Below are 24,245 nucleotides of genomic sequence, written 5' to 3' on the forward strand. Positions count from 1 at the left end.
CAGTGGTATAGATCAGCTGTCATGTGCCTGGAAAGGTGGAGGAGTTGATCCTGGGCGTACTATTATGCCCAATGTCAGAAAGGGGTTAAAATGTTAATGGAGGTAGTTTTTTAACCAGAGGGAAAAAAAAGGAAAACTGTGGACCGTAACACTCTGCTTTCCCTTTTTTTCTCAAACTAATCTTCCTACTGGACGTTTAGCTGTAAACTGCATCAAAATAAGGAAATAGTGAAATCCAAGGATGCAGACTCAGAAGCGTTCACACAGGCAGCATACATTTAGCTTGTGTATCACTTGCACAGCCAGCCAATGCAGGCTTCCCTATCGGTACTTTGAAAGTGTTAATGGGCTATTTTTTTTTAATCAAAGGAAAATAAGGCAATCCGACACGAGGAGAGTCGAACGCATGCCACTTTCCCTTTTCTCCCTATTCAACCGTCCTACTTGAAGTTTAAGGAAATGTTAAAATACAAGGATCCAGTCTCAAAAGTATTCTGTGAGGCAGAGTTCATTTACCTCCTGCAACACTTGCACACCTTTTTTCTATTAAAATAAGCTTTTCCACATTTACTTCTTGTGTGCTTCGCAGCCATTTTCTTTTGTATCTTAAGCTACACAATATACTAGGATGTACTAAAGAATAACCAAACATCCTGTAATATATAAATGTTGCTTATTATGAACTCCTTGAAAAATAAACTGTGGACTCATGTGTCATTAGTTTTGAGCACACTACAAATAATTGAATACATGCAATTTCCATTTGCTGATTTTTACCATGTTTAATGTGACTTTAAAAAAGACTTAAAGGGGTATTCTCAGGTTGCCTCACAACTCTACAGTTTCAGCACTTCCTGTTTTTTCACAGGGTGGAAACTTTTTCTTGAGTGACAATTCCAGTGAATAGCAGAACTGTAGTATTATTAGCAGAACAAAATAGCTCAGCACAAGATCTGCTGTAACACATTCAGCTGTTGTTTGTTCTGAAGTATACACTGCTATCAAGCACAGGGCTTAGGAAAGTGAGAGCCCTGATGATGGGGGTATGTGGACTGTGATTAAACAGGACAGATAGGAACCCTGTGAAGTGCTGAGAGGGAGGGAAAAGGAGGTGAGCAATTAACTGCTGTATACAAATCGATGGGCTGCAGAGAGCTGGATGGTATATTAGGAGTTAACTCCTCTCCTGGAATGTAACTACTGTGCCCTCTTGGACAGGGTCAGGGCAGGCACTAGTGACCAAGGTCCATATAAACAAGCTATATACTATTAAAGACAAAAGCTCTCATTGTAGAAAAAAGGAAGAGAAACTAGGTAAAAAAAAGGCAGGTACGTTGCAAACGTGCATACCTTCATGTGGTCTAACTATAGAAATCTAATACCTGGAGAATAGCCCTTTAAATAACCACAGAAAAGGCTACACTTCCTTACACAAAAGATTATAAATAACCTTCAAAAGACATCATGGACTAATGTGACAATGTCTTGGATTGCACACATTTGCTTCCTCTATGACAATAACTAGAGACTCTTTGTCCCTTTGTTCTGAAAGCAGGAGAAACAAAAACAAGAGAAGTTCATTCCTGAATATTTTACTTCTCGGCTGCAATGTTGGAGGTCCTTGATAATTTTATGCACTTCACATACCTCTCCTCTCACTTTTAGATTAATCTTCTGAAATGAGATGCAGAGGATTTGCATACAGATTTGACGACACAAAAATAGATATGGAATTAACAGTCTATATATGTTGTAATTTTTCCTAGTGTGGAGTACCCTTGCCTACAGCAATATTCTTGGCTTTGAAAGTCATCAGGCTGATTTTCTTGCTCTTAGGTTATGGTACCCCATGCTGCTACACTGTCCCCTGCAATCAAAGCAGTTGCACAGATTTCTCGGTTTCCCCTAATAAGTATATTTTATTGATTGGCAGTTTTGATCTGCCTCCCCAGGGGGATAATCTGCATCTTGCGAGCATTCTATAGATACATCTGGCATTAAATATGCCATCTTATATGAGAATCAATTTTCAAAAACAACTTTTCTTCTAACTTTGAAGTGACACAGATGAAATTTAAAATACATTCTGCCAAAAAAAATTTGAATTAACTGTACTGTGTTTCATCCTTGAAGTGCTAGTCAAAGTATACCACGGGCAACAGAAAATGTTAACCTCTCAAAAGACTGAAAGAGAATGCCACTGGAAAGGTGAAGAGAAAGTTATTTCAATGATAAATACCAATATTTTGTAGAATGACAGGACTGTTCGGAGAGCAGTCTCTTGAAAGAATTGGTAATTTCTCTATAAAGAGTGTCATGATTCAAGTGCTTATTCAACTTGGGTTAGGAAATGACAGCTCTAAGCTGCAAGGTGCTCTGCAATAAAATGCCTTGGTGGTTTAATAGCGTCTCTATATAAAATACTCAGTAATGTTTAGACTATGGTGGCTATTATTGAGTGTTAAATCTTCACTCGCGATGTATAAACCTATCGATGCATTCATGCAGGTGGTCATGACAATCTCTTTTCATTTAAACTCGCTTGAAAAATTGATACCACTTCTTTGATTGACTGAAAATTTCAAAATTGAAGGCGTTTTACAATATCGCTTCTGTATTCAAGTGACTTATAATTCTCTTTGAAAATGGACATCAATGTCTCGTACTTTTCAGGTACATCAACCCACCTCGATCAACTCAAAATCTGACAGTAATAAAAAAAAAAAGAAAACCTATCACTCGGTCAAGTAAAGCGTACTGTAGGTAACTCTAGCTATGAAAACTAAATTAATTAAAATCTGTTCTCATAACTAATAAAGCTAATGAAAAAGGTTTCACTGACTACAAACAAATACTAAATAAGATTGTAGAATCTAAGCCCGTACGGGAGGGATGAATTATGGTGACCACATGCGGAACAGTATTTTAAAAAAAAATCCTAAATTGCTGCTTTTTGTTTATTCTATCTCCCAAAAAGGGGAATAGAAAGCGATCACAAATAATAGGGGACACTAGTATAGAAAAGGGAGAGAGGGATACCTGCTGCAAAGAGAACAACACACCACAATAAGATGTCAGAATAATTAAATAAAGATCGGGTCCCTGATGAAGGAAACCGTGCTTTTTCCAAAACTAGTAGGAAGTAAATGGTCCGCAACGCGCCCTGTACTCCATCACAAGACCGCTGATGTCACGAAGGTTCTGCCGGCTTTACAGACCTTGCAGATCCTTATCGTGTACCTCAACGCTAGCGCAATATGGGAACTGGGAGTGCTTGGAGCATCTGTGACCGGCCGGGACAGTGCTCCGGAAGACTTCTATCATTAAGTCCTTATTGATTTAATCGGGATTTCCCGTGCCACAGCAAACGATGCCTTCTACAGAGTGACCCCTCAGAATCGGGTTTACAGCTAATAATGAAGTAAATCTCCCATTGTACTTCCCATTAATTGGATATGACATGCAAATAGTCTGAGAGTTTTATGTCAAAACCATTAATTTTAGAAGGATAACCATAGCGCAAACAATTGCATTTTTATCTTTAAAAACGTCATATATCGAAAAATAATACCTATAAAAACGTCAACTCGTTTCACAAAAAACAAGCCATCATATGACTCTGTCGGCTGAAATATAGAAAAATTATAGTTGTCTAAATTTGGGGATGCAAAAACTAGATTTGCAATAAAAAGCCTCTTTTAGTGTGTGACAGCACCCAAACATAAAAACCTGATATAAATTAGGCATCCCTGTAATCGAACAGACCTGAATAATAAAGTCGCCTAATCACTTATACCACACGAGAAACGGCGTAAAAAAATACATACAACGAATTCTTCACCTGTTGATTTTTTCATTCTGCCTCCCAAATATCACAGTAAGCTTCGGCACACATTTATCATGCACTGTTCGCTGAGCGCTTACATCGGGGTTTTCATGTAAATCTCTGAAATACGTGATTCAGATGGAATCCCTGGCTGAAGACGCCCTATAATAAGGCAGATGGAGGCTCTGTGGATGCTGTCTGACCTGTGACCCATCGGGGGCCGTCTTTTTAGGCGAGTTTAAAAGCACACTTGACCAAAGTTTTGTGCACTTCTGAAACGAAGGACAACGCTGAACAGAGGCCAGACGGAGTCCACAGTACCTGCTGCCTCATTATAGTGAATATATCCCTCGGGGATTTCATCTGTCACGTCACTCAGAGATTTAGATGAAAACCCCACAGTAAGTTCTCAGCGTAGAGGGCTGGATAAATGTGATCCTAAATGTTACTGTATGTAAAATGTTTCCAATAAAAGCTTCAACTCATTCCACAAAAAAAGCAAGTCCTCACTCAGGTCCATCATCTGTTAACGGAAATATAGTAGGCTTCCACGCTACTGGTAGCACAAAGGTTCTGGAAAAGCAAAATGGCTCCTTGCTCCCAAAAAGAAATTCAGCAAATTCTGTGCTCCCAAATACAAATCCCCCCTCCCTTCTGAGACTTAGTGTGTCTAAGGCCTGTTTCACACATCCGTTTGTCACCATCAGTCAAAATCCGCCGTTTTGCCTAAAAAATGGATCTGCCATTTTTCTTGGCGGATCCGTTTTTTTCCCCATTGACTTGCATTAACGGCGGATTTTGACTGACGGTCGTCCGTTGCATCCGTATTTCTGCGGATCTGCCAAAATTTTGGCGTCCGCTGACATCACTGGACGGACAATGCAATGTTTTTTGTGTGGCCGGATCCGCATTTTTCCCACTTGCTGGAGATTTAACCCTAAATCCTGTTCTGACTGCTGGAGCAAAAATCTCTCTCTCTCTCCCCTTACCGCGACCTCCCAGATCCCGCGAGATGCCCACTCTTGGCTCCCGGATCCCGCGAGATGCCCGCTCTCGGCTCCCGGATCCCGTTACATCGGCGGTATTTTTTTTTTCAGTGCAGTTCCTTTAACATTCCCATATCGGCGGATCCCGGCGCACCAACGGTCCGGTAGCTCCCGTTGGTGTTTCATCAGGCACGGATCCATTCTCCGCCTTTTTGGCGGCTGCCAACTGACACGATAAACGTAAGTGTGAAACAGGCCTAAACCATCAGAAGCATGAGTTAGGCATAATGTACTTTTAACTACAGTCATGGCCAAATGTATTGACACCCCTGCAATTCTGTCAGATAATACTCAGTTTCTTCCTGAAAATGATTGCAAACACAAATTCTTTGGTATTATTATCTTCATTTAATTTGTCTTAAATGAAAAAACACAAAAAGAATTGTCCTAAAGCCAAATTGGATATAATTCCACACCAAACATAACAAAGAGGGTGGACAAAAGTATTGGCACTGTTCGAAAAATCATGTGACGCTTCTCTAATTTGTGTAATTAACAGCACCTGTAACTTACCTGTGGCACCTAACAGGTGTTGGCAATAACTTAATCACACTTGCAGCCAGTTGACATGGATTAAAGTTGACTCAACCTCTGTCCTGTGTCCTTGTGCGTACCACATTGAGCATGGAGAAAAGAAAGAAGACCAAAGAACTGTCTGAGGACTTGAGAAACCAAATTGTGAGGAAGCATGAGCAATCTCAAGGCTACAAGTCCATCTCCAAAGACCAGAATGTTCCTGTGTCTACCGTGCGCAATGTCATCAAGAAGTTTAAAGCCCATGGCACTGTGGCTAACCTCCCTAGATGTGGACGGAAAAGAAAAATTGACAAGAGATTTCAACGCAAGATTGTGCGGATGTTGGATAAAGAACCTCCACTAACATCCAAACAAGTTCAAGCTGCCCTGCAGTCCGAGAGTACAACGGTGTCAACCCGTACTATCCGTGGTCATCTGAATGAAAAGGGACTGTATGGTAGGAGACCCAGGAAGACTTCACTTCTTACCCCGAGAAATAAAAAAGCCAGGCTGGAGTTTGCCAAAACTTACCTGAAAAAGCCTAAAACATTTTGGAAGAATGTTCTCTGGTCAGATGAGACAAAAGTAGAGCTTTTAGAGCAAAAGCATCAACATAGAGTTTACAGGAGAAAAAAGAGGCATTCAAATAAAAGTACACGGTCCCTACAGTCAAACATGGCGGAGGTTCCCTGATGTTTTGGGGTTGCTTTGCTGCCTCTGGCACTGGACTGCTTGACCGTGTGCATGGCATTATGAAGTCTGAAGACTACCAACAAATTTTGCAGCATAATTTAGGACCCAGTGTGAGAAAGCTGGGTCTACCTCAGAGGTCATGGGTCTTCCAGCAGGACAATAACCCAAAACACACTTCAAAAAGCACTAGAAAATGGTTTGAGAGAAAGAACTGGAGACTTCTAAGGTGGCCAGCAATGAGTCCAGACCTGAATCCCATAGAACACCTGTGGAGAGATCTAAAAATGGCAGTTTGGAGAAGGCACCCTTCAAATATCAGGGACCTGGAGTAGTTTGCCAAAGAAGAATGGTCTAAAATTCCAGCAGAGCATTGTAAGAAACTCATTGATGGTTACCGGAAGCGGTTGGTCGCAGTTATTTTGGCTAAAGGTTGTGCAACCAAGTATTAGGCTGAGGGTGCCAATACTTTTGTCCGGCCCATTTTTGGAGTTTTGTGTGAAATGATCAATGTTTTGCTTTTTGCTTCATTCTCTTTTGTGTTTTTTCATTTAAGTCAAATTAATTGAAGATAATAATACCAAAGAATTTGTGTTTGCATTCATTTTCAGGAAGAAACTGAATATTATCTGACAGAATTGCAGGGGTGTCAATACTTTTGGCCATGACTGTACAACATACTGGTCACTACAGTGTACTGGTCACTACAACAGCAGTTTATAATTTTCACTCAGCAACATCCATTTCTGCTTGTTTCTGCAAAACACCCATGGAGTCAAAATCTTCACTATACCTGTAGATACATTTTCAAAGGGGTATAATTTCTAAAATAGGGTCACTTGAGGGGGGGATTCTGCTTTTCTACAACTTAGGGTCTCTTTACGATACGATACACTTTATTGAAATTATGGTATCACAGCAGCATTACAACAGCATTACAAACAAAACATTACGAACAGCATTAATACATTACATTACTAACAGCATTACATAGAGTAATTACTAGACACAGATCCTGCGCATGACTAACCACAATACGTAACAAACAAAGGTACACAGGTCTCTGATCCTTTACATTAGTGCGCCGGCCCTAGGTCATAGCCATCTTTCACCCTTAGTCAATTGTTATATATCCCCATAGCCGTAGGCACAAACGATTTCCTGAATTTCTCCTTCTTGCACCTTAGTAGGATTAGACGGCTGCTGAATGTGCTCTTCTGATTCCTGAACAGCCTGTATAGTGGGTGTGTATTATTGTTCATTATAGCTCTGCACTTTTTTTTAATCCTATCTTCCCCTACCTCCTCAAAAGAGTCAAGATGGAGGCCAACAGTCGCGCTTGCCTTCTTGATAAGTTTGTTGAGCTTATTGGCGTCAGCTACTCACACACTACTGCCCCAGCAAATGATAGCAAAAAAGATGGCGCTTGCTACAATGGACTGGTAGAACATTTCCAGCATTTTACTGCACACATTGAACGACCTGAGCTTCTGCAGAAAGTACAGTCTGCTTATTCCCTTCTTGTAAATTTTCTCTGTATGACACCTCCAATCAAGTCTGCTGTCAAGGTGAACCCCTGTTGTGAGTTCATTTTCCCCTTCGTCACAGTGGTCTGGTGAACTCCCTATTCTGGTGAAGGAAGGTAATGAGCCTGATTATCAGGCACCTGAGTCTAATGAGGATGACTGGCTGAGTGGAGTCACGGACTGGATATAAGGCTGCCGACGCCCTTCTGCCCTGCGGGTGATTTCTCTGTGGACTTCTAGGACACCAGTCTGATTCCTGCGCCTCTAAAGCTAAGTTTCTGTTTTGCCTGTTAGCTTTTTGTTTTGTTTTTTGTGTTCCTTGCTTTTCAGTATTCTGCCATTCCCTGCTGGGGTGAGCTGAATCTCCTTTTACCTGTAGCTCTGTCTTCAGTATATTCCTGAGTACTGACATAGCTTTTTTGAAGCCTAGCGTCTTCAGGGCCTTTTTCACTGTCAGTCTGTTGGCTCTTATTTTCATAGGGTTTTTCATGGATTGCTGACAGCAGCCTTCCTGTCCTTTTCTATTTAGTTAGCTTGGGCCCCTCTTTGCTCAGTCTATCTTTCTGTCTGTTTTAGTATTTTCATCTTGCTTAACCGTCATTATATGTTGGGGGCTGCCTATTGCTTTGGGGTCTGCTATGGGGGAGTTTAGATTTCCCCTTTCTTTCTTTAGGCCTATTTAATTCTCCGGCTGTGATCGAGGGGTCTAGGGCTTCGTAGGAACCCCCCACGGCTACTGCTAGTTGTGTTGATAGGTTCAGGGGTCTGCAATCCGATACCTGCCAACTTCTCTGGTTTTCTGGACTTAGCTAGCATTTCTATTTTTGCCTCTTACGGTGACTCAATCATAACAGAATCACCCACCATACCGCAGATCCTAGGGTACTCAATAGCAGGAAAGAATTGTGTTTAAAAAAAAAAAAAAAAAAAGGTGTGTGTATATTCTTTCCTCTATATCTCTGAGGCCATACGGGGATTTTTTTTTCTCTCTCAATGGAGATAAAGCAATTGTCTGATCGTTTGGAGCAGCTCGCTGCAGAAGTGCGGGGAATTTCCGCCTACCTTGCTCGTTCGCATGCTGTTGAACCAAAGATCCCTACACCTGATGTATTTTTTGGGGATCGATCTAAATTTTTGAGTTTCAAAAATAATTGTAAATTATTTTTTGCCTTGAAGCCTAACTCGTCAGGGAGCTCCGCGCAGCAGGTTAAAATTGTCATCTCTTTGCTGCGTGGCGATCCCCAGGATTGGGCGTTTTCTTTGAAACCAGATGATCCTATTCTGACTAATGTAAACGCATTCTTTTAAGCTTTGGGGTTGTTGTATGACGAACCTAATGCTATTGATCAGGCTGAAAAGACCCTGTTGGCATTGAACCAGGGTCGAGATTCTGCAGAGTTGTACTGTCAAAAGTTCCGAAAGTGGGCAGTCCTTACTACCTGGAATGATAATGCCTTGGCTGCTCTCTTTCGGAAGGGTTTGTCAGAAGCCGTAAAAGATACTATGGTGGGATTTCCTGTTCCCTCTGGTCTGGACGATTCTATGTCATTAGCCATTCAGGTTGATCGGCGTTTACGTGAACGCAGGATTGCACGAGAGGTGTTGCCACCGGTTGAACAGACATCTGAACCTATGCAATGTGATAGAGTTTTGTCTAAGGCGCAACGTCAGGAGTTCAGAAGGCGTAATAAGCTGTGTTTTTTCTGTGGAGATGCCTCGCATATTATTTCTGTTTGTCCTAAATGAGAGAAACGCTTTGCACAAACGTTTTCTGTTGGTGGTGTTCAACCTAAGTTTCTTCTGGCAATTACTCTGATCTGCTCCCTGTCTACATTGTCCGCCAAGGCTTTTGTGGATTCGGGAGCAGCGCTAAACCTAATGGACTTGGATTTTGCTAAACGTTGTGGATTTCCGATGACACCTCTGCAGACGCCTATCCCTTTGAGGGGGATTGATGCTACTCCTTTGGCTAAAAATAAACCTCAGTTTTGGACCCAGGTGGTCATGCGGGTCGCCCCAGACCATCAAGAAAATTGCAGATTTTTGGTATTGCATGGTCTGCATGATGCCTTTGTTCTGGGGTTTCCCTGGTTGCAAATTCATAATCCAGTTTTGGATTGGAAATCTGTGTCTGTGGTGAGTTGGAGTTGTCGGTGTGCCTTTAGTGAGGCTCCGGTTTTTTCCACCTCTCCTCAGTCGCATGATGTTCCTGACTATTTGGCGGACTTTTATGATGTATTTAGTGAGAATGAGTCTGCGTCCTTGCCTCCTCATAGGAGTTATGACTGTGCAATTGAACTAAGCTCGGGGTGTAAATTTCCCAAGGGTTGGCTCTTCAATTTATCTGTACCCGAGCACGAGGTTATGCGGTCCTATATTAAGGAGGCATTGGAGAAGGGTCATATTAGACCATCCTCTTCACCCTTAGGTGCCGTTTTTTTTTTGTGGCCAAAAAGGATGGTTCTTTAAGGCCTTGTATTGATTATCGTGCCCTCAATAAAATTACTATTAAATATCAGTATCCGTTACCCCTGATTTTGGATCTATTCTCTAGAGTTAGAGGTGCTTGCTGGTTTACCAAGCTTGACCTCAGGGGGCGTATAATCTTATCCGCATTAAGCAGGGGGATGAATGGAAGACGGCGTTTAATACTCCGGAGGGACATTTTGAGTACCTGGTGATGCCTTTTGGGCTCAATAATGCCCCTTCTGTCTTCCAGTGCTTCATGAACGATATTTTCCGAGACTTTGTCGATAAATTTTTGATTATCTATCTGGATGATATTTTGATCTTCTCCAAGGATTGGGATTCTCATGTGGAACATATTCGGACTGTGTTCCGGATCTTGAGGGAGAATTCCCTGTATGTCAAAGGATCGAAATGCCTTTTTGGAGTACAGAGGATTTCATTTTTGGGATTTATTTTGCCTCCGTCAACTATTGAAATGGACCCGGCCAAGGTACAGGCCATTTATGATTGGGTTCAGCCCACTTCTTTGAAGGTCCTCCAGAAGTTTTTGGGTTTTGCTAATTTTTATCGGAAATTTATAGCAAAATTTTCTAGTATTGCCAAGCCATTGACTGATCTGACTAAGAAGGGTGCTGATGTGTTGAATTGGTCTCCTGAGGCTGTTGCTTCCTTTCAGGAGCTGAAGCGAAGATTTACCTCCGCCCCGGTTTTGCGGCAACCTGATGTCTCACTCCCGTTCCAGGTGGAGGTGGATGCTTCTGAGATTGGTGCAGGAGCTGTTTTGTCCCAAAAGGATCCTGTAACATCTAAAATGAATCCCTGTGCTTTCTTTTCCCGAAAGTTCTCTCCATCTGAACGTAACTATGATGTGGGGAATCGGGAACTGTTGGCCATGAAATGGGCATTTGAGGAGTGGAGACATTGGTTGGAGGGAGCTAAACATCAAGTTGTGGTCCTCACTGACCACAAGAATTTGATTTACCTAGAGTCGGCTAAACGCTTGAACCCTAGACAGGCTAGGTGGGCCTTGTTTTTTACACGTTTTGATTTTGTGGTCTCTTTTCTTCCTGGAACTAAGAATGTCAAGGCAGACGCCCTCTCTAGGAGTTTCTTTGCTGATTCTCCTGTGGTGACCAAGCCTGCTACCATCTTAGGCGAGGGGGTAGTTCTTTCTGCCATGTCGCCCGATTTGAGACTTGCTCTGCAAGAGTTCCAGGAGGACAAACCTGAGCGTTGTCCCAGTGGAAAGTTGTATGTTCCTGACCAGTGGAAGAAGAGAGGGATGTCTGAAGTTCATTGCTCTGCATTGGCTGGTCATCCAGGTATTTTTGGTACTAGAGATCTGGTGAGTCGCTCTTTTTGGTGGCCCACCTTGTCTCATGATGTCAGGAATTTTGTGCAGTCCTGTGGGACTTGCTCCCAGTCTAAATCTTGTTCTCGCTCTAGTGGGTTGTTGATGCCTTTGCCGGTCCCCAGGAGGCCATGGACCTATCTTTCAATGGATTTCATCTCTGATATGCCGGTCTCTCAAAGAATGACTGTTATTTGGGTGATTTGTGATAGGTTCTCTAAGATGGTTCATCTTGTACCACTCCCTAAGTTGCCATCTTCCTCTGAGTTGGTGCCCCTGTTTTTGCAACAGGTGGTTCGCTTGCACGGGATTCCTGAGAACATTGTGTCTGACAGAGGAATTCAGTTTGTGTCTAGATTTTGGAGGACTTTCTGTTCCAAGCTGGGAATTCAGTTGTCTTTCTCCTCTGCTTTTCACCCTCAGACCAATGGACAGACAGAGAGAACAAACCAGACCTTGGAGTCGTATTTGAGATGTTTTATTTCCGCTGATCAGGATGATTGGGTTTCGTTTTTGCCCTTGGCCGAATTTGCTTTAAATAATAGAGCTAGTTCTGCCACTTTGATGTCACCTTTTTTTTGTAACTTTGGGTTTCATCCTCGATTTTCTTCAGGGCAGGTGGAGCCTTCTGCCTGCCCAGGTGTTGACACTGTGGTGGAGAGAATGCACCAGATCTGGGACCAAGTGGTGGATAAGTTATCTCTCTCCCAGGAAAAGGCCCAGCGGTTTTCCAATCGACATAGGACCATTGGTCCTCAGTTTAAGATTAGTGATATGGTGTGGTTATCATCAAAAAATATTGCTATGAAGGTGGCTTCTCCTAAGTTTAAGCCTAGATTTATTGGACCTTACAAGATTTTGGAGATTATTAATCCGGTCTCTTTTCGTTTGGCTCTTCCTGTCACATTTAAAATCCATAATGTGTTCCATAAGTCCTTGTTGAAGAGGTTTGTTGAACCAGTTGTTCCTGGGGTGGCACCTCCAGACCCTGTATTGGTTGAAGGTAACATGGAATATGAGGTAGAGAAAATACTGGATTCCCGTCTGGCTAGACGGAGACTCCAGTATTTGGTTAAGTGGAAGGGTTATGGTCAGGAGGATAATTCCTGGGTCTCTGCCTCTGATATTCATGCCAAAAGATTGGTGCGTGCATTTCATCGGGCTCACCCTGATCGCCCTGGTGGCGTGGTTGAGGGTTCGGTGACCCCTCCTCAAGGGGGAGGTACTGTTGTGAGTTCATTTTCCCCTTAGTCACTGGGGTCTGGTGAACTCCCTATTCTGGTGAAGGAAGGTAATGAGCCTGATTATCAGGCACCTGAGTCTAATGAGGATGACTGGCTGAGTGGAGTCACGGACTGCATATAAGGCTGCCGACGCCCTTCTGCCCTGCGGGTGATTTCTCTGTGGACTTCTAGGACACCAGTCTGATTCCTGCGCCTCTAAAGCTAAGTTTCTGTTTTGCCTGTTAGCTTTTTGTTTTGTTTTTTGTGTTCCTTGCTTTTCAGTATTCTGCCATTCCCTGCTGGGGTGAGCTGAATCTCCTTTTACCTGTAGCTCTGTCTTCAGTATATTCCTGAGTACTGACATAGCTTTTTTGAAGCCTAGCGTCTTCAGGGCCTTTTTCACTGTCAGTCTGTTGGCTCTTATTTTCATAGGGTTTTTCATGGATTGCTGATAGCAGCCTTCCTGTCCTTTTCTATTTAGTTAGCTTGGGCCCCTCTTTGCTCAGTCTATCTTTCTGTCTGTGTTAGTATTTTCATCTTGCTTCACCGTCATTATATGTTGGGGGCTGCCTATTGCTTTGGGGTCTGCTCTGGGGCAGTTTAGATTTCCCCTTTCTTTCTTTAGGCCTATTTAATTCTCCGGCTGTGATCGAGGGGTCTAGGGCTTCGTAGGAACCCCCCACGGCTACTGCTAGTTGTGTTGATAGGTTCAGGGGTCTGCAATCCGATACCTGCCAACTTCTCTGGTTTTCTGGACTTAGCTAGCATTTCTGTTTTTGCCTCCTACGGTGACTGAATCATAACAAACCCCCAAATATTTGTAGGTCTCAACCATCTCCACCGCCTGGCCAGCAAAAGTGATCGGTAAGTAGTCATCTTTTTTCCTTCTATAACTCACCACCATCTCCTTGGTTTTCTTTACATTTAGTTCTAGACAGTTAGTCTGGCACCAATCCACAAAGTAAGAAACCACCCTTCTATATTCCTCCTCACCCCAGTCCCCCACAATGCCCCCTTCAATCACTGAGTCATCTGAGAATTTTTGGAGGTGACAGAAATCGGATTTATACTGAAAGTCAGCTGTATACAATGTGAAGAGGAAGGGCGACAGCACTGTTCCCTGAGGGGCTTCCACACTGCTCCATACACTGCAAGATACCACCTCCCCCATCCTTATAAACTGTGGCCTGTCCGTCAGGTAGTGGCTTATCCAGTTCACCATGCCCTCATCCACTGCCATATCAGTCAACTTATTTTGCAATAAGAGCGGCTGTAAGGTATTGAAATCACTAGAGAAGTCAAAGAACATGGCGCCCACTGCAATGTCCAAGAATGAATGTATTGTATGTAGCAGAGGCACTACAGCATTATCCACCCCCAATCTCTGCTTTATATAGAGTCCTCAAACTATTCTAGGAAAATCTGCACTCAAGGAGTCAAATAGCTCCATGTGAGTCTCACCATGTGGCTAAGCAGTACTGTAAATCTACATATGGGGTATTTCTACGTTCAGCAGAAATTGTGGGACAAATTTTGGTGCCATTTTTACCCATTTCCCAGTGTGAAAATATAAAACTTGGGGCTAACAAACAATCTTGGTGGTAAAAAGGTAAATTATTTTTTATTCAATATATTCACTGCACCCCTAGATGAATTCATTGAGAGGTTTTGTTTGTAAAATGGGGTCATTTATGGGGGGCTTCTACTGTTGTGGCAACTCAGGGGTTCTGCCAATGTAACATGGCACTCTCAAACCACTGCAAAATAATCTGCATTGTAATATGGCGCTCCTTCCCTTCTGAGCTTTGCACTGTGCTTCAAAAGTAGTTTTGACCACATATGAACACAGGAGAAATTGCACAACAAATTTTTGGACCAATTTCTCCTGTTATCCCTGTGAAAATACAAAATTTGGAGCTAAAAAAAATTTTGTGTGAAAAATTAGACTTTTTAATTTTCTCGGCTCAACGTTATAAATGTCTGTGAAGCACCTGGGGGTTGAAGGTGCTTAATACACATCTAGACAGGGTCCCTATGGGGTCTAGTTTCCAAAATGATGTCACTTGTGCGGGGTTTCCACTGTTTAGGTACATCAGGGGCTTTCCAAATGTGACAGTGTCTGCTAATCCAGCAAATTTTACATGCAAAAAGTCAAATGGCGCTCCTTCGCTTCCAAGCCCTGCCATGCACCCAATCAGTGGTTTTCCTCCACATATTGGATATTGGTGTACTCAGGAGAAATTGCACAATTATATGGAGCCAGATCTTATGTTACCTTTATGAAAATTCAAGATTTGGAGGTAAAAATATTTTTCTGGGAAAAATTTGATTTTTTTATTTTCACGGTTCAACGTTATAAACGTCTGTGAAACACCTGGGGGTTCAAGGTGCTTAATACACATCTAGGTACATTTCCTAAAGGGGTCTAATTTCCAATATGGTGTCACATGTGGGGGGTTTTCCACTTTTTAGGCACATTAGGGGCTCTCCAAACATTACATGGCATCCGCTAATTATACCAACAAATTTTACATTCAAATAGTCAAATGGCGCTCCTTCCCTTCTGAGCACTGCTGTGTGCCAAAACAGTAGATTTCCCCCACATATGGGGTATCGGCATGCTCAGGAGAAATTGCACAACAGATTGTGTGGTCAGTTTTCTCCTGTTACCCTTGCTAAATTAAAAAATCTTAGGTCTAAAGGAAATTTTTGGTGAAACAAAGTTAAATGTTTATTTTTTCCTTCCACATTCCAATAATTACTGTGAATAAACTTCTTAAATGTGGTTTTGAGGTACAGTTGCGCTCAAAAATTTACATACCCTGGCAGAATTTTTGCTTTCTTGGCCATTCTTCAGAGAATATGAATGGTAACACCAAAACTTTTTCTCCACTCATGGTTAGTGGTTGAGTGAAGCCATTTATTGTCTAACTACTGTGTTTTCTCTTTTTAAATCATAATGACAAGCCAAAACATCAAAATGATCCTGATCAAAAGTTTACATACCCCATTTATTAATACCATGTATTGCCCCCTCTAAAAATTAAGTTTGACAATTGCTAAATTTTAAAAAATTTTGCCAAATTTCTGATTTTTCATTAATAAACATGTCATATCAAAGAAATTTTACCACTATCATGAAGTACAATAAGTCATGATAAATCAATCTCAGAATCCATTGAAGTAATCCATTGAAGCATTCCAGAGTTATCATCTCATAAAGTGACAGTGATCAGAATTGAAAAATATTGGACTTGTCAGGAAGGTGAAAACAGGCTTTGAGGTGAAGGGGTTAATCATATACCTATTCCTTCTTTATTTCCCTACATTATATACACACACAAACACAGCTCTGCTACATTCACATTTACACACACACTTAGCATTACCATATCTTGCAGTTACACACACAAACACACAACACTATATATTACCATATCATGCAGCTACACACACACACTCTAAACATTACCAAATCTTACAGATACACACACACAAACACATACAAAAGCACGCACACACTATATATTACCATATCTTGCAGTTAAATAGACACACTGTAAAATAAAACAACTTGTAGTTCCTGATCAGGAGTGGATGTCCAGACACTCAATCATTCACACTCCAACCTTTCCACTATGGCCAAGATCAAAGAGATGTCTAAGGACACCAGGAACAAAATTGCAGACCTGCACAAGGCTGAGATGGGCCACAGGACAATAAACAAGCAGCTTGGTGAGAAGGCAACAACTGTTGGCACAATTATTATAAATTGGAAGAAACACAAGATGACTATCAATCTTCCTCAGTCTGGAGTCCAATGCAAGATCTTGCCTCGTGGGGTATCGATGATTCTGACAAAGGTCAGGAATCGGCCTAGAACTGCATGGGAGGACCTGGTCAATGAGCTGAAGAGAGCAGGGATCAATGTCTAAAACATTACCAATAATAACACACTATGCCGTCATGGATTAAAATCCTGCAGGGCACACAAGGTCCCCCTGCTCACACCAGCACATGTCTAAACCTGTATGAAGTTCACCAATGACCATCTGGATGATCCAGAAGAGGCACGGGAGAAGGTCATGTGGTCAGATGAGACCAAAATAGAACTTTTTCGTATCGACTCCATTCGCCATGATGGGTGGACGGAGAAAGATCAGTACAACCACAAGAACATCGTCCCAACTGTGAAGCATGATTGAGGAAACATCATACTTTGGGGTGCTTTTCTGCAAAGTGGCAGGACGACTGCATTGTGTTGAAGGGAGAATAGATGGGGTCATGTATTGCAGGATTTTGGCCAATAACCTTCTTCCCTCAGTAAGAACATTGAAGATGGGTCATGGCTGAGTCTTCCAGCATGACAATGACCCCAAATATACAGGCCAGGAAACTAAGGAGTGGCTCCGTAAGAAACATTTCAAGGTCCTGGAGAGGCCTAGGCAGTCTCCAGACCTGAACCAAATAGGAAATCTTTGGAGGGAGATAAAATTCAATATTCCCAGCGACAACTGGGAAACCTGAAAGATCTGAAGAAGATCTGTATGTAGGAGTGGGCCAAAATCACTTCTGCAGTGTGCAAAAACTTGTTCAAGAACTACAGGAAACATCTGACCTCTGTAACTGCAAACAAAGGTTTCTGTACCAAATATTAAGCTCTGTTTTTCTATTGTATCAAATAATTATTTCATGCAAAACAATGCAAATTAATCATGTAAAAATCATACAATCTAATTTTCTGGATTTGCTTTCAAGATTCTGTTTCTCACAGTTGAAGTATACCTACGATAAAAATTGGAGACCTTTCCATTCTTTGTAGGTGAGAAAGCTTGCAAAGTTGACAGTGTATCAAATACTTATTCTCACCACTGTATGTCTTCTCCGTACCTTCATTGTTCAAAACATTTTGTCATGAGGCAAAACTATTAATATCTAATATGTATATTTCTAACAACTCACTAACCTGATATCCAGAGAAGGCCATCTGCAGTGCATCCAGCATGACATGAAAGGGATCTGTCAAAAGATTGTACAAAAGTCCACTTGTTCTTTTTTGGACAGTACCGCTCTACCGATGGTAGAACCTGTCGTAATTCATTCCTGCCCCCTACAGCATAAAGATAATTGTCCAGTGTACCCAGAACAAAATGTTCGCGACAATTCTTCATTGGAGCTAATTCAATCCATGTATTGCTCCGAGGATCATACCGGCATGCTGTCCTCACCGCACAGGTTCGCCCAGTGGCATGTTCAACTTCACCGCCTGCTACAAATAAAAAGTCACCCATAATTGCCACACAGTGATGACTTCTGCCTACTGGCATAGGAGTCAACTCACTCCAATTTGCAATTCCAGCAATGTGAACATTGTCCTGATCAACAGGATTAAAATATCTTAGCTCCCGAACTTTGCAGATCTCTCTTTTCTTTCCTCCAACAATGTAAAGTGTGTTGGACTGGAAGCGTGGTTTCGTCCGTATGGTCTGCCACACTGGCTGTGCATAGATACTTTGGTGATATTCCAAGGCTTCATTAATTAGTGCCGTAGCTGTTTCACTGGCTTGAATCAAAGGATGAGAAAGGACAAAAGTGTGAAGTGTATTTGTATCCATGAGGCTAAAACGTACATACTGCAACAGTTCATCTATGTACTGATAACGGCAGTTGTGCTCCAGCCATCTTACAGCCAACTAAAAGAAAGGAACAATTACATGTTAAATACTTGTCAATGCATCATAGGCAAGCCTTTTCATAACTAAGCATAAGATAAACACTTAAAGAAACTAAAGTACCTATTAATTTTATTGAAAAAAGCGGTAATTCCAGCATCAGAGTCTTCCATAAAAATCCACAATATTATTATGACAAAAAATATACCAAAAGGAAGAAGAAAACATAACCACGACCACTAAAAAGAATATAAAATTTCCAGGCACATCCTTGATCATTGCACAATAAAAAGTGAACAGATGGTGTGTTTTGTCATATCCTGTTACTAACACATAGTGGGTTGTGACCAATCACAGCTCTACCTGACTCTGAAGGTGAGTATTAATTATACAAAATTAGAAGGAAATTAGCAAATGATTCATAATGATAAATTAGGTCCTGCCTAATATGAATGCCTAGGGAAAATCTAGTTTTTAATACATACCGTACATCCACCATGTTTGTAGATTGATCAGTTTGCGTTTGTAATCACCGCCCCTGAATGGTTGTTTAACCTTCTCATTGCCATGTACTCTAAATGACATAACATCTCCATTGTGTCTTGTAGCAAAATGTTGCGATATTGCCAAGCTTTAAAACAGTAATTTATTGACTACATCAGAGAGAAGTCATCTGATGCTGATTTTAAGGGGACCTTTCATGCAACCGACATACTGCAAATTGTAACTAGCTGAAGTCATTAAATAACATATGTCGTGTTGCAATTTATATAGGTGTTAATATCATATGACACTCAGAGATGATGTAAAGGTTTTAGTATTATGAATGTGTTTGCAAGAGGTACAGACTGTGTGACCACATTTAAAAGATCACTTAGTCGATAACCAAGTTCTATGAAAACATAGCAATTTACTTAAATATAAAATTGGTGAAAGGATATCTCTGATAGTAGGTGCTTTTTGGCTTTGGAGATGAGTTTTAAATTCTTGTTTTGAAATAATGTAGGCATATATATTTATTGAAGTTACTCACTGCTGTGAATTGTGGACAATATGCAGAGTAAAAAGTAAGATGGTTATTATCATTCTTTTTTTTATTCTGAAAATTTTCTACCAGCATATCATAGCAATTTTTCTTACGAACTACCATATATTTTCTGCCCTTAAGAGTGACCATAGTGGATAACTGCATTCTCGAAGTCTAGTTTTAACATTTTGGACTTCTAGTTGATATTGTGCATCAAGCATGCAGATTCTTTTATATCTAAAAAATATCCCAACTGGGCTATTTTTAATAACTTGTTGGGAATAATATGATGTGGCATACAGGGTCGAATTGATAGCGGTATCCTTTCTAAAAGGAGAAATGATAACTCCCACATCCTTATCATAAGTTAGGATGATATCTAAAAAGACTGATTTGTTTTTCTCGTATATTATGAGTGAATTTTAAATTCATGTCATTTTTATTAATATACAAAAAGTAATCTGATGCCAATACCCTTAGCCCATCCCATATCAGGAGTTGGTTGTCTATCTAACGGCCATCCATCAATGGACTATATAACCTTTTCTTAAATAAGCATAACAAACACTTATGGAAACTAATATACTTGTTACTTTTATATGTGTAGTTATTAAAAGGGATGTTCCCTTTCAGTAAATGAATGTACCTGGCTGCAGGCTATTGTAAAGAAACAAACTGTCCACTGATCCCTTGCAATGGCTGTTATTCCAGGTTCGCTCTCTTCATTGAAGAAAGGTCTAATGCATTTCTTCACACGCAGTTCCTTTGATTATCCCACATCACTGGAAGACTTCACAGGTACCCTCTTGTGGAGTGACCAGAAACCTTCCTGGACATTCCTAAGAAGGAAGAGCTCATTGTCCAAGCCCATGACAGGACTGAACAGTTCTTAAGAACATGGAGCCCTTGGTTTCTGTTTTAGGAATATGAAGAATTATAGGCTAGATGACCAAACTAATTCAACATTGTAAATTTTGACGAACACCTCCTTTCACCTTATTTGTCTTTACTTTTTTGTATTAGTTTTCGTCTCAATTTTTTTTTTCTTCTTTTTTTTCATACATTGTTAGTCATCCAGCGTGACTTGTCGGTTTATTTATTATTTCTGTCTCTGGCATGTTTCTTTTATGATACCGTTTAATAAAAATAAAAATAATTGAACAATAAAGAAACAAACTGCAGTGTACTCACTTGCCCCTGGTGCACGGGTGTGTAGCCTCCACTGTCTCCACCGTCTTGCAATGGATGTAGCACAGACATCACGTCAACAGCGCAGGAGCCAATCGGTGAGATCGGCTGCTGTTCCAGTGTAGATGGAGCTCCTCATTCAGAGCCAATGACCACATTGATTGGCTGCCACACTGTTGACGTGACCTCAGCACAGAAGCCAATGACAACCACCGGAAGCAGCAGCAGAATCTTTGCTAATGGACCCAGAAAGGTGAGTACAGTTCAGTTTGTTTCTTTATAATAATCTGCAGCCAGGACCATTCATCAACTTAAATCTGAAGTGATACATGTAATTTTTCTATATAGAGTCCTAACCTAATCCTAACAAAAAAGGTGTTCTACCACTTCTTAAGAGATCAAGCGAAAGTGTTAGAGCTGTGTGTGAGTATACATTTCTTCTCCATTAGGGTATGTTCACACAAATGTATATTCGGTCCGTGTGCTGGTCGAATGAAAAACGGGCCCCACACAGATAGCAACACAAATCATTGTTAGCGAATTATATTCTACAAGAACCAATGGTCGATCTGAAAAATATACTTGCATGTATTAGTCAGATTCATTTTTTTGACAAACCTCAGAGGTGAGCTTATATGTAACGGAAAGGCTGAGAGGCCCAAAATAAAGACGGGCAACTGACCATACTAGAGCTAAATAAGCATCTACTGTAGTAACATTCTTCCATTTAGATTTATATTAAAAATGAAAATTACAACTAGAAGTGATATAAAAACTTGATAAAAAATTCTTTGATGTTGCAACTTCATTTTATGGCAAAAAATTTACAAGAATTTTGTCCAATACACACCTTAGCAGTAGTGGTACAATCACTGTCAAAAAGGTAAGAAAATAAATATACCGGTAAACCTACAGTAGAATATATGTGCATCTCCATTCTTACACTTATTAGAACTAAATATTGTCTTACGTCTATCATGTGCACACTCTCTATAATTTAAAAAAAACATGCAATGTTTCAGAGGCGCGGCAGTACACTTTTCTTCTAAATTACATAGCATCATTAACTATTAAACTAAAACACACATCCTGTCAGCAGTTTATCAAAAGTAAATGTCAATAGCAAGTCAGTGAGCGGCAGCACAAAGTCTACCATATAACTAACCGAAGGCTCAAATTGTTTTAGTACGTGGCATTTACAGATTGTCGCGAAGCTCACTCAAAGTTGTACTTAAGGAATGCTCAACATATTTTAGCTATATCCATTTCTTACATTTTTTTCTTTATTTCGAAAAAAAAATCAGGTTTTTTATTTAGCCATTTCTTTTTATCTATATGTGGTACACTTTTCAATCTGTCCTTCATTTAATTCAAAACGTCTTACTCCTTAGATGCAGCATAACGCTGACTGACCTTGGGCACCATAGTGCATAGAACATATTTAAGAAAAATCAAGATCTAAGAATTAATCTCAGGTTGAGTATCCTATGAACATTATCCTACTAAGACTCTGAGTCTAGATGATCCATGATTTAAGCAAAAGTTTCTACTACAACTCTTTTGAGAACAGAAATTAGTGCTGCCCTACAAGACATCACGAGTTCACCAAGGGAGGGCACTGCAAGTCGAGGTGGTCACCTATATAAAGTTCTCCAAAATATCCAGTCATAGAGATAAACAGAAGAACAACGCTTACCAGAGTATACCAAGTCCTTTTATTTAATCCAAAAAAAGTAAAAAATCAGTGGGTAAACAAAGTAGAAAGCGCTAAGCACTATGAGCAGTAGATGATTCGCATTGCTGGACTCTTCCTCTGGTCACATGTAACATGACTTCATTATGAGCACTCCAAAACAGAACATAATGATAACAACACACACAAATTCTGAAGCCACATATTTGTTGAATACAAAAGACAATAAATATATTTTACAATTGCATACTAATAAATTATAGAACAGTAATACAATATAAACTTTCTCTTTGGAAAAATAAGATAAATCTCATTAAGTTATAAAGCACCAAAGGCATTGGTAAATAAAATCCACCCTGCTTCTACTAGGATTAAAGTTGCTATCTCGGGGATCAGTAATTTACCACGATTTTACAAAATAGACAGTGATGATAAATAAATTTAAAAAATGCCACTCAATAAAAACCCTACACCAGGGGAACTAAGTAGGCAAAGTGAACAGTAGAGAAGTCTAAAGGCTAATATATTCTGTATTAACAATATCATAAAGTTATGACAAGCATTAAATCAAAGTTTAAAAACAGATGCCTTTTTGCTGCTGTGGGCAATTGTGGGAACTTGGTCATTTGGACAAATTAGATGTCTGAAATGCAGGTCAAGAAACTGTTGAATGATACTTAATGCTATAAAAAATTAACCTCCCGTTAGTGTATGTAATCATATTACCATAATTACCTTACAATTCATGCCATAAATTTTGACAATTTTCTTTCTAGAATTTTCCCTTCATTTTTGTACACCCCCACCACAGTTCTAATGAAGGTCTGAATGTAAGACGGGAAACGTTCAACAACTTTTATGACTGCATAAATAAAAGGAACCCTATCCACTGCAAGTCTACTTGCGTGCCAAGTTTTTCTTTATTCCAAGTAGAACTGGTTGCCATCATGGAGGTCTATTCTGAAGGCATTGTCCCCAAACTGATGCTTGAGATGATCCAAGACACTCGATTACCCACTTTCTACCTGATCCCAAAATTCCCTAAGTTTTCCTTGAACCTTCCCGGTAGACCTATCATAGCGGGCAACAATGACCTATGCGATGTGGTGTGTGATACCTTGGATTATTTTTTTCAAGCCACTGGTGACCACTTTACCTTAATACATCAAGGATGCTATGGCTGCACTGCACAGGTTAGACCACATGCATCTTACTGAGAACATGTTTATGGTTACGGCAGATATAAAGTCGCTGTACAAGTCCATCAGGCATTCTGATGGTCTAACAGCGACCTCCTGGTTTCTCAAAACCAGGAACATCGAACTACAAGGAATGGCAAATGGCAGCTGGGGTGAAGTGCACGGCAAGAACAGTTCATAACAGGCTCCTAGAAGCAGGGTTCAAGTCATGTAAATCTAGAAAAAAGCCTTTTATCAAATAGAAGCAAAGGAGAGCCAGGCTGAAGTTTGCCAAAGACCATAAAGATTGGACCATAGAGGACTGGAGTAAGGTAATCCTCTCTGATGAGTCTAATTTTCAGCTTTGCCCAACACCTGGTCGTCTAATGGTTAGACGGAGACCTGGAGAGGCGTAGAAGCCACAGTGATTTGCAGCCAATGTGAAATTTGGTTGAGGATCGATGATGATCTGGGGATGTTTCAGTAAGGCAGGAATTCGGCAGGTTAATCTTTGCGAAGGACATATGACTCAAGCCGCGTACAAGGTAATCCTGGAAAAACAGTTGATTCCTTCTGCTCAGGCAGTGTTCCCCAACTCTGAGGACTGGTTTTTCAGCAGGACAATGTGCCATGCCACACAGCTAGGTCAATCGATGTGTGGATGAAGGACCAGCACATCAAATCCCTGTCATGGCCAGCCCAATCTCCAGACGTTTTCAAATAATTTTATTGGTTTTTTAGAAATAAACAGGGTAGGGAAAGGAAGGTAGGAAGGGAGGGAAGGGAGTGGGGAATAAACAACCTTGTACAGGTACAGAAAAAAATTAAAAAACTAGAGAA

The 24,245-nt window shown here is 40.7% G+C and overlaps 1 protein-coding gene across 4 annotated transcripts in view; it reads right to left on the reverse strand.

The window, feature by feature from the left end:
- KLHL32 (kelch like family member 32) overlaps positions 1-24,245 on the reverse strand; it is a 454,252-nt gene that overhangs the window by 68,144 nt on the left and 361,863 nt on the right. For all 4 annotated transcript variants that reach the window (XM_073589527.1, XM_073589529.1, XM_073589525.1 and 1 more), the window contains exon 7: positions 17,614-18,340. In XM_073589527.1, the coding sequence (XP_073445628.1) occupies positions 17,614-18,340 (727 nt within the window). The remainder of the gene's footprint in view (positions 1-17,613; positions 18,341-24,245) is intronic.

This window comes from Dendrobates tinctorius, unplaced genomic scaffold (genome assembly GCF_039654945.1).
Source record: "Dendrobates tinctorius isolate UK_male_01 unplaced genomic scaffold, ASM3965494v1 ptg000111l, whole genome shotgun sequence".
NCBI lineage: Eukaryota > Metazoa > Chordata > Amphibia > Anura > Dendrobatidae > Dendrobates > Dendrobates tinctorius.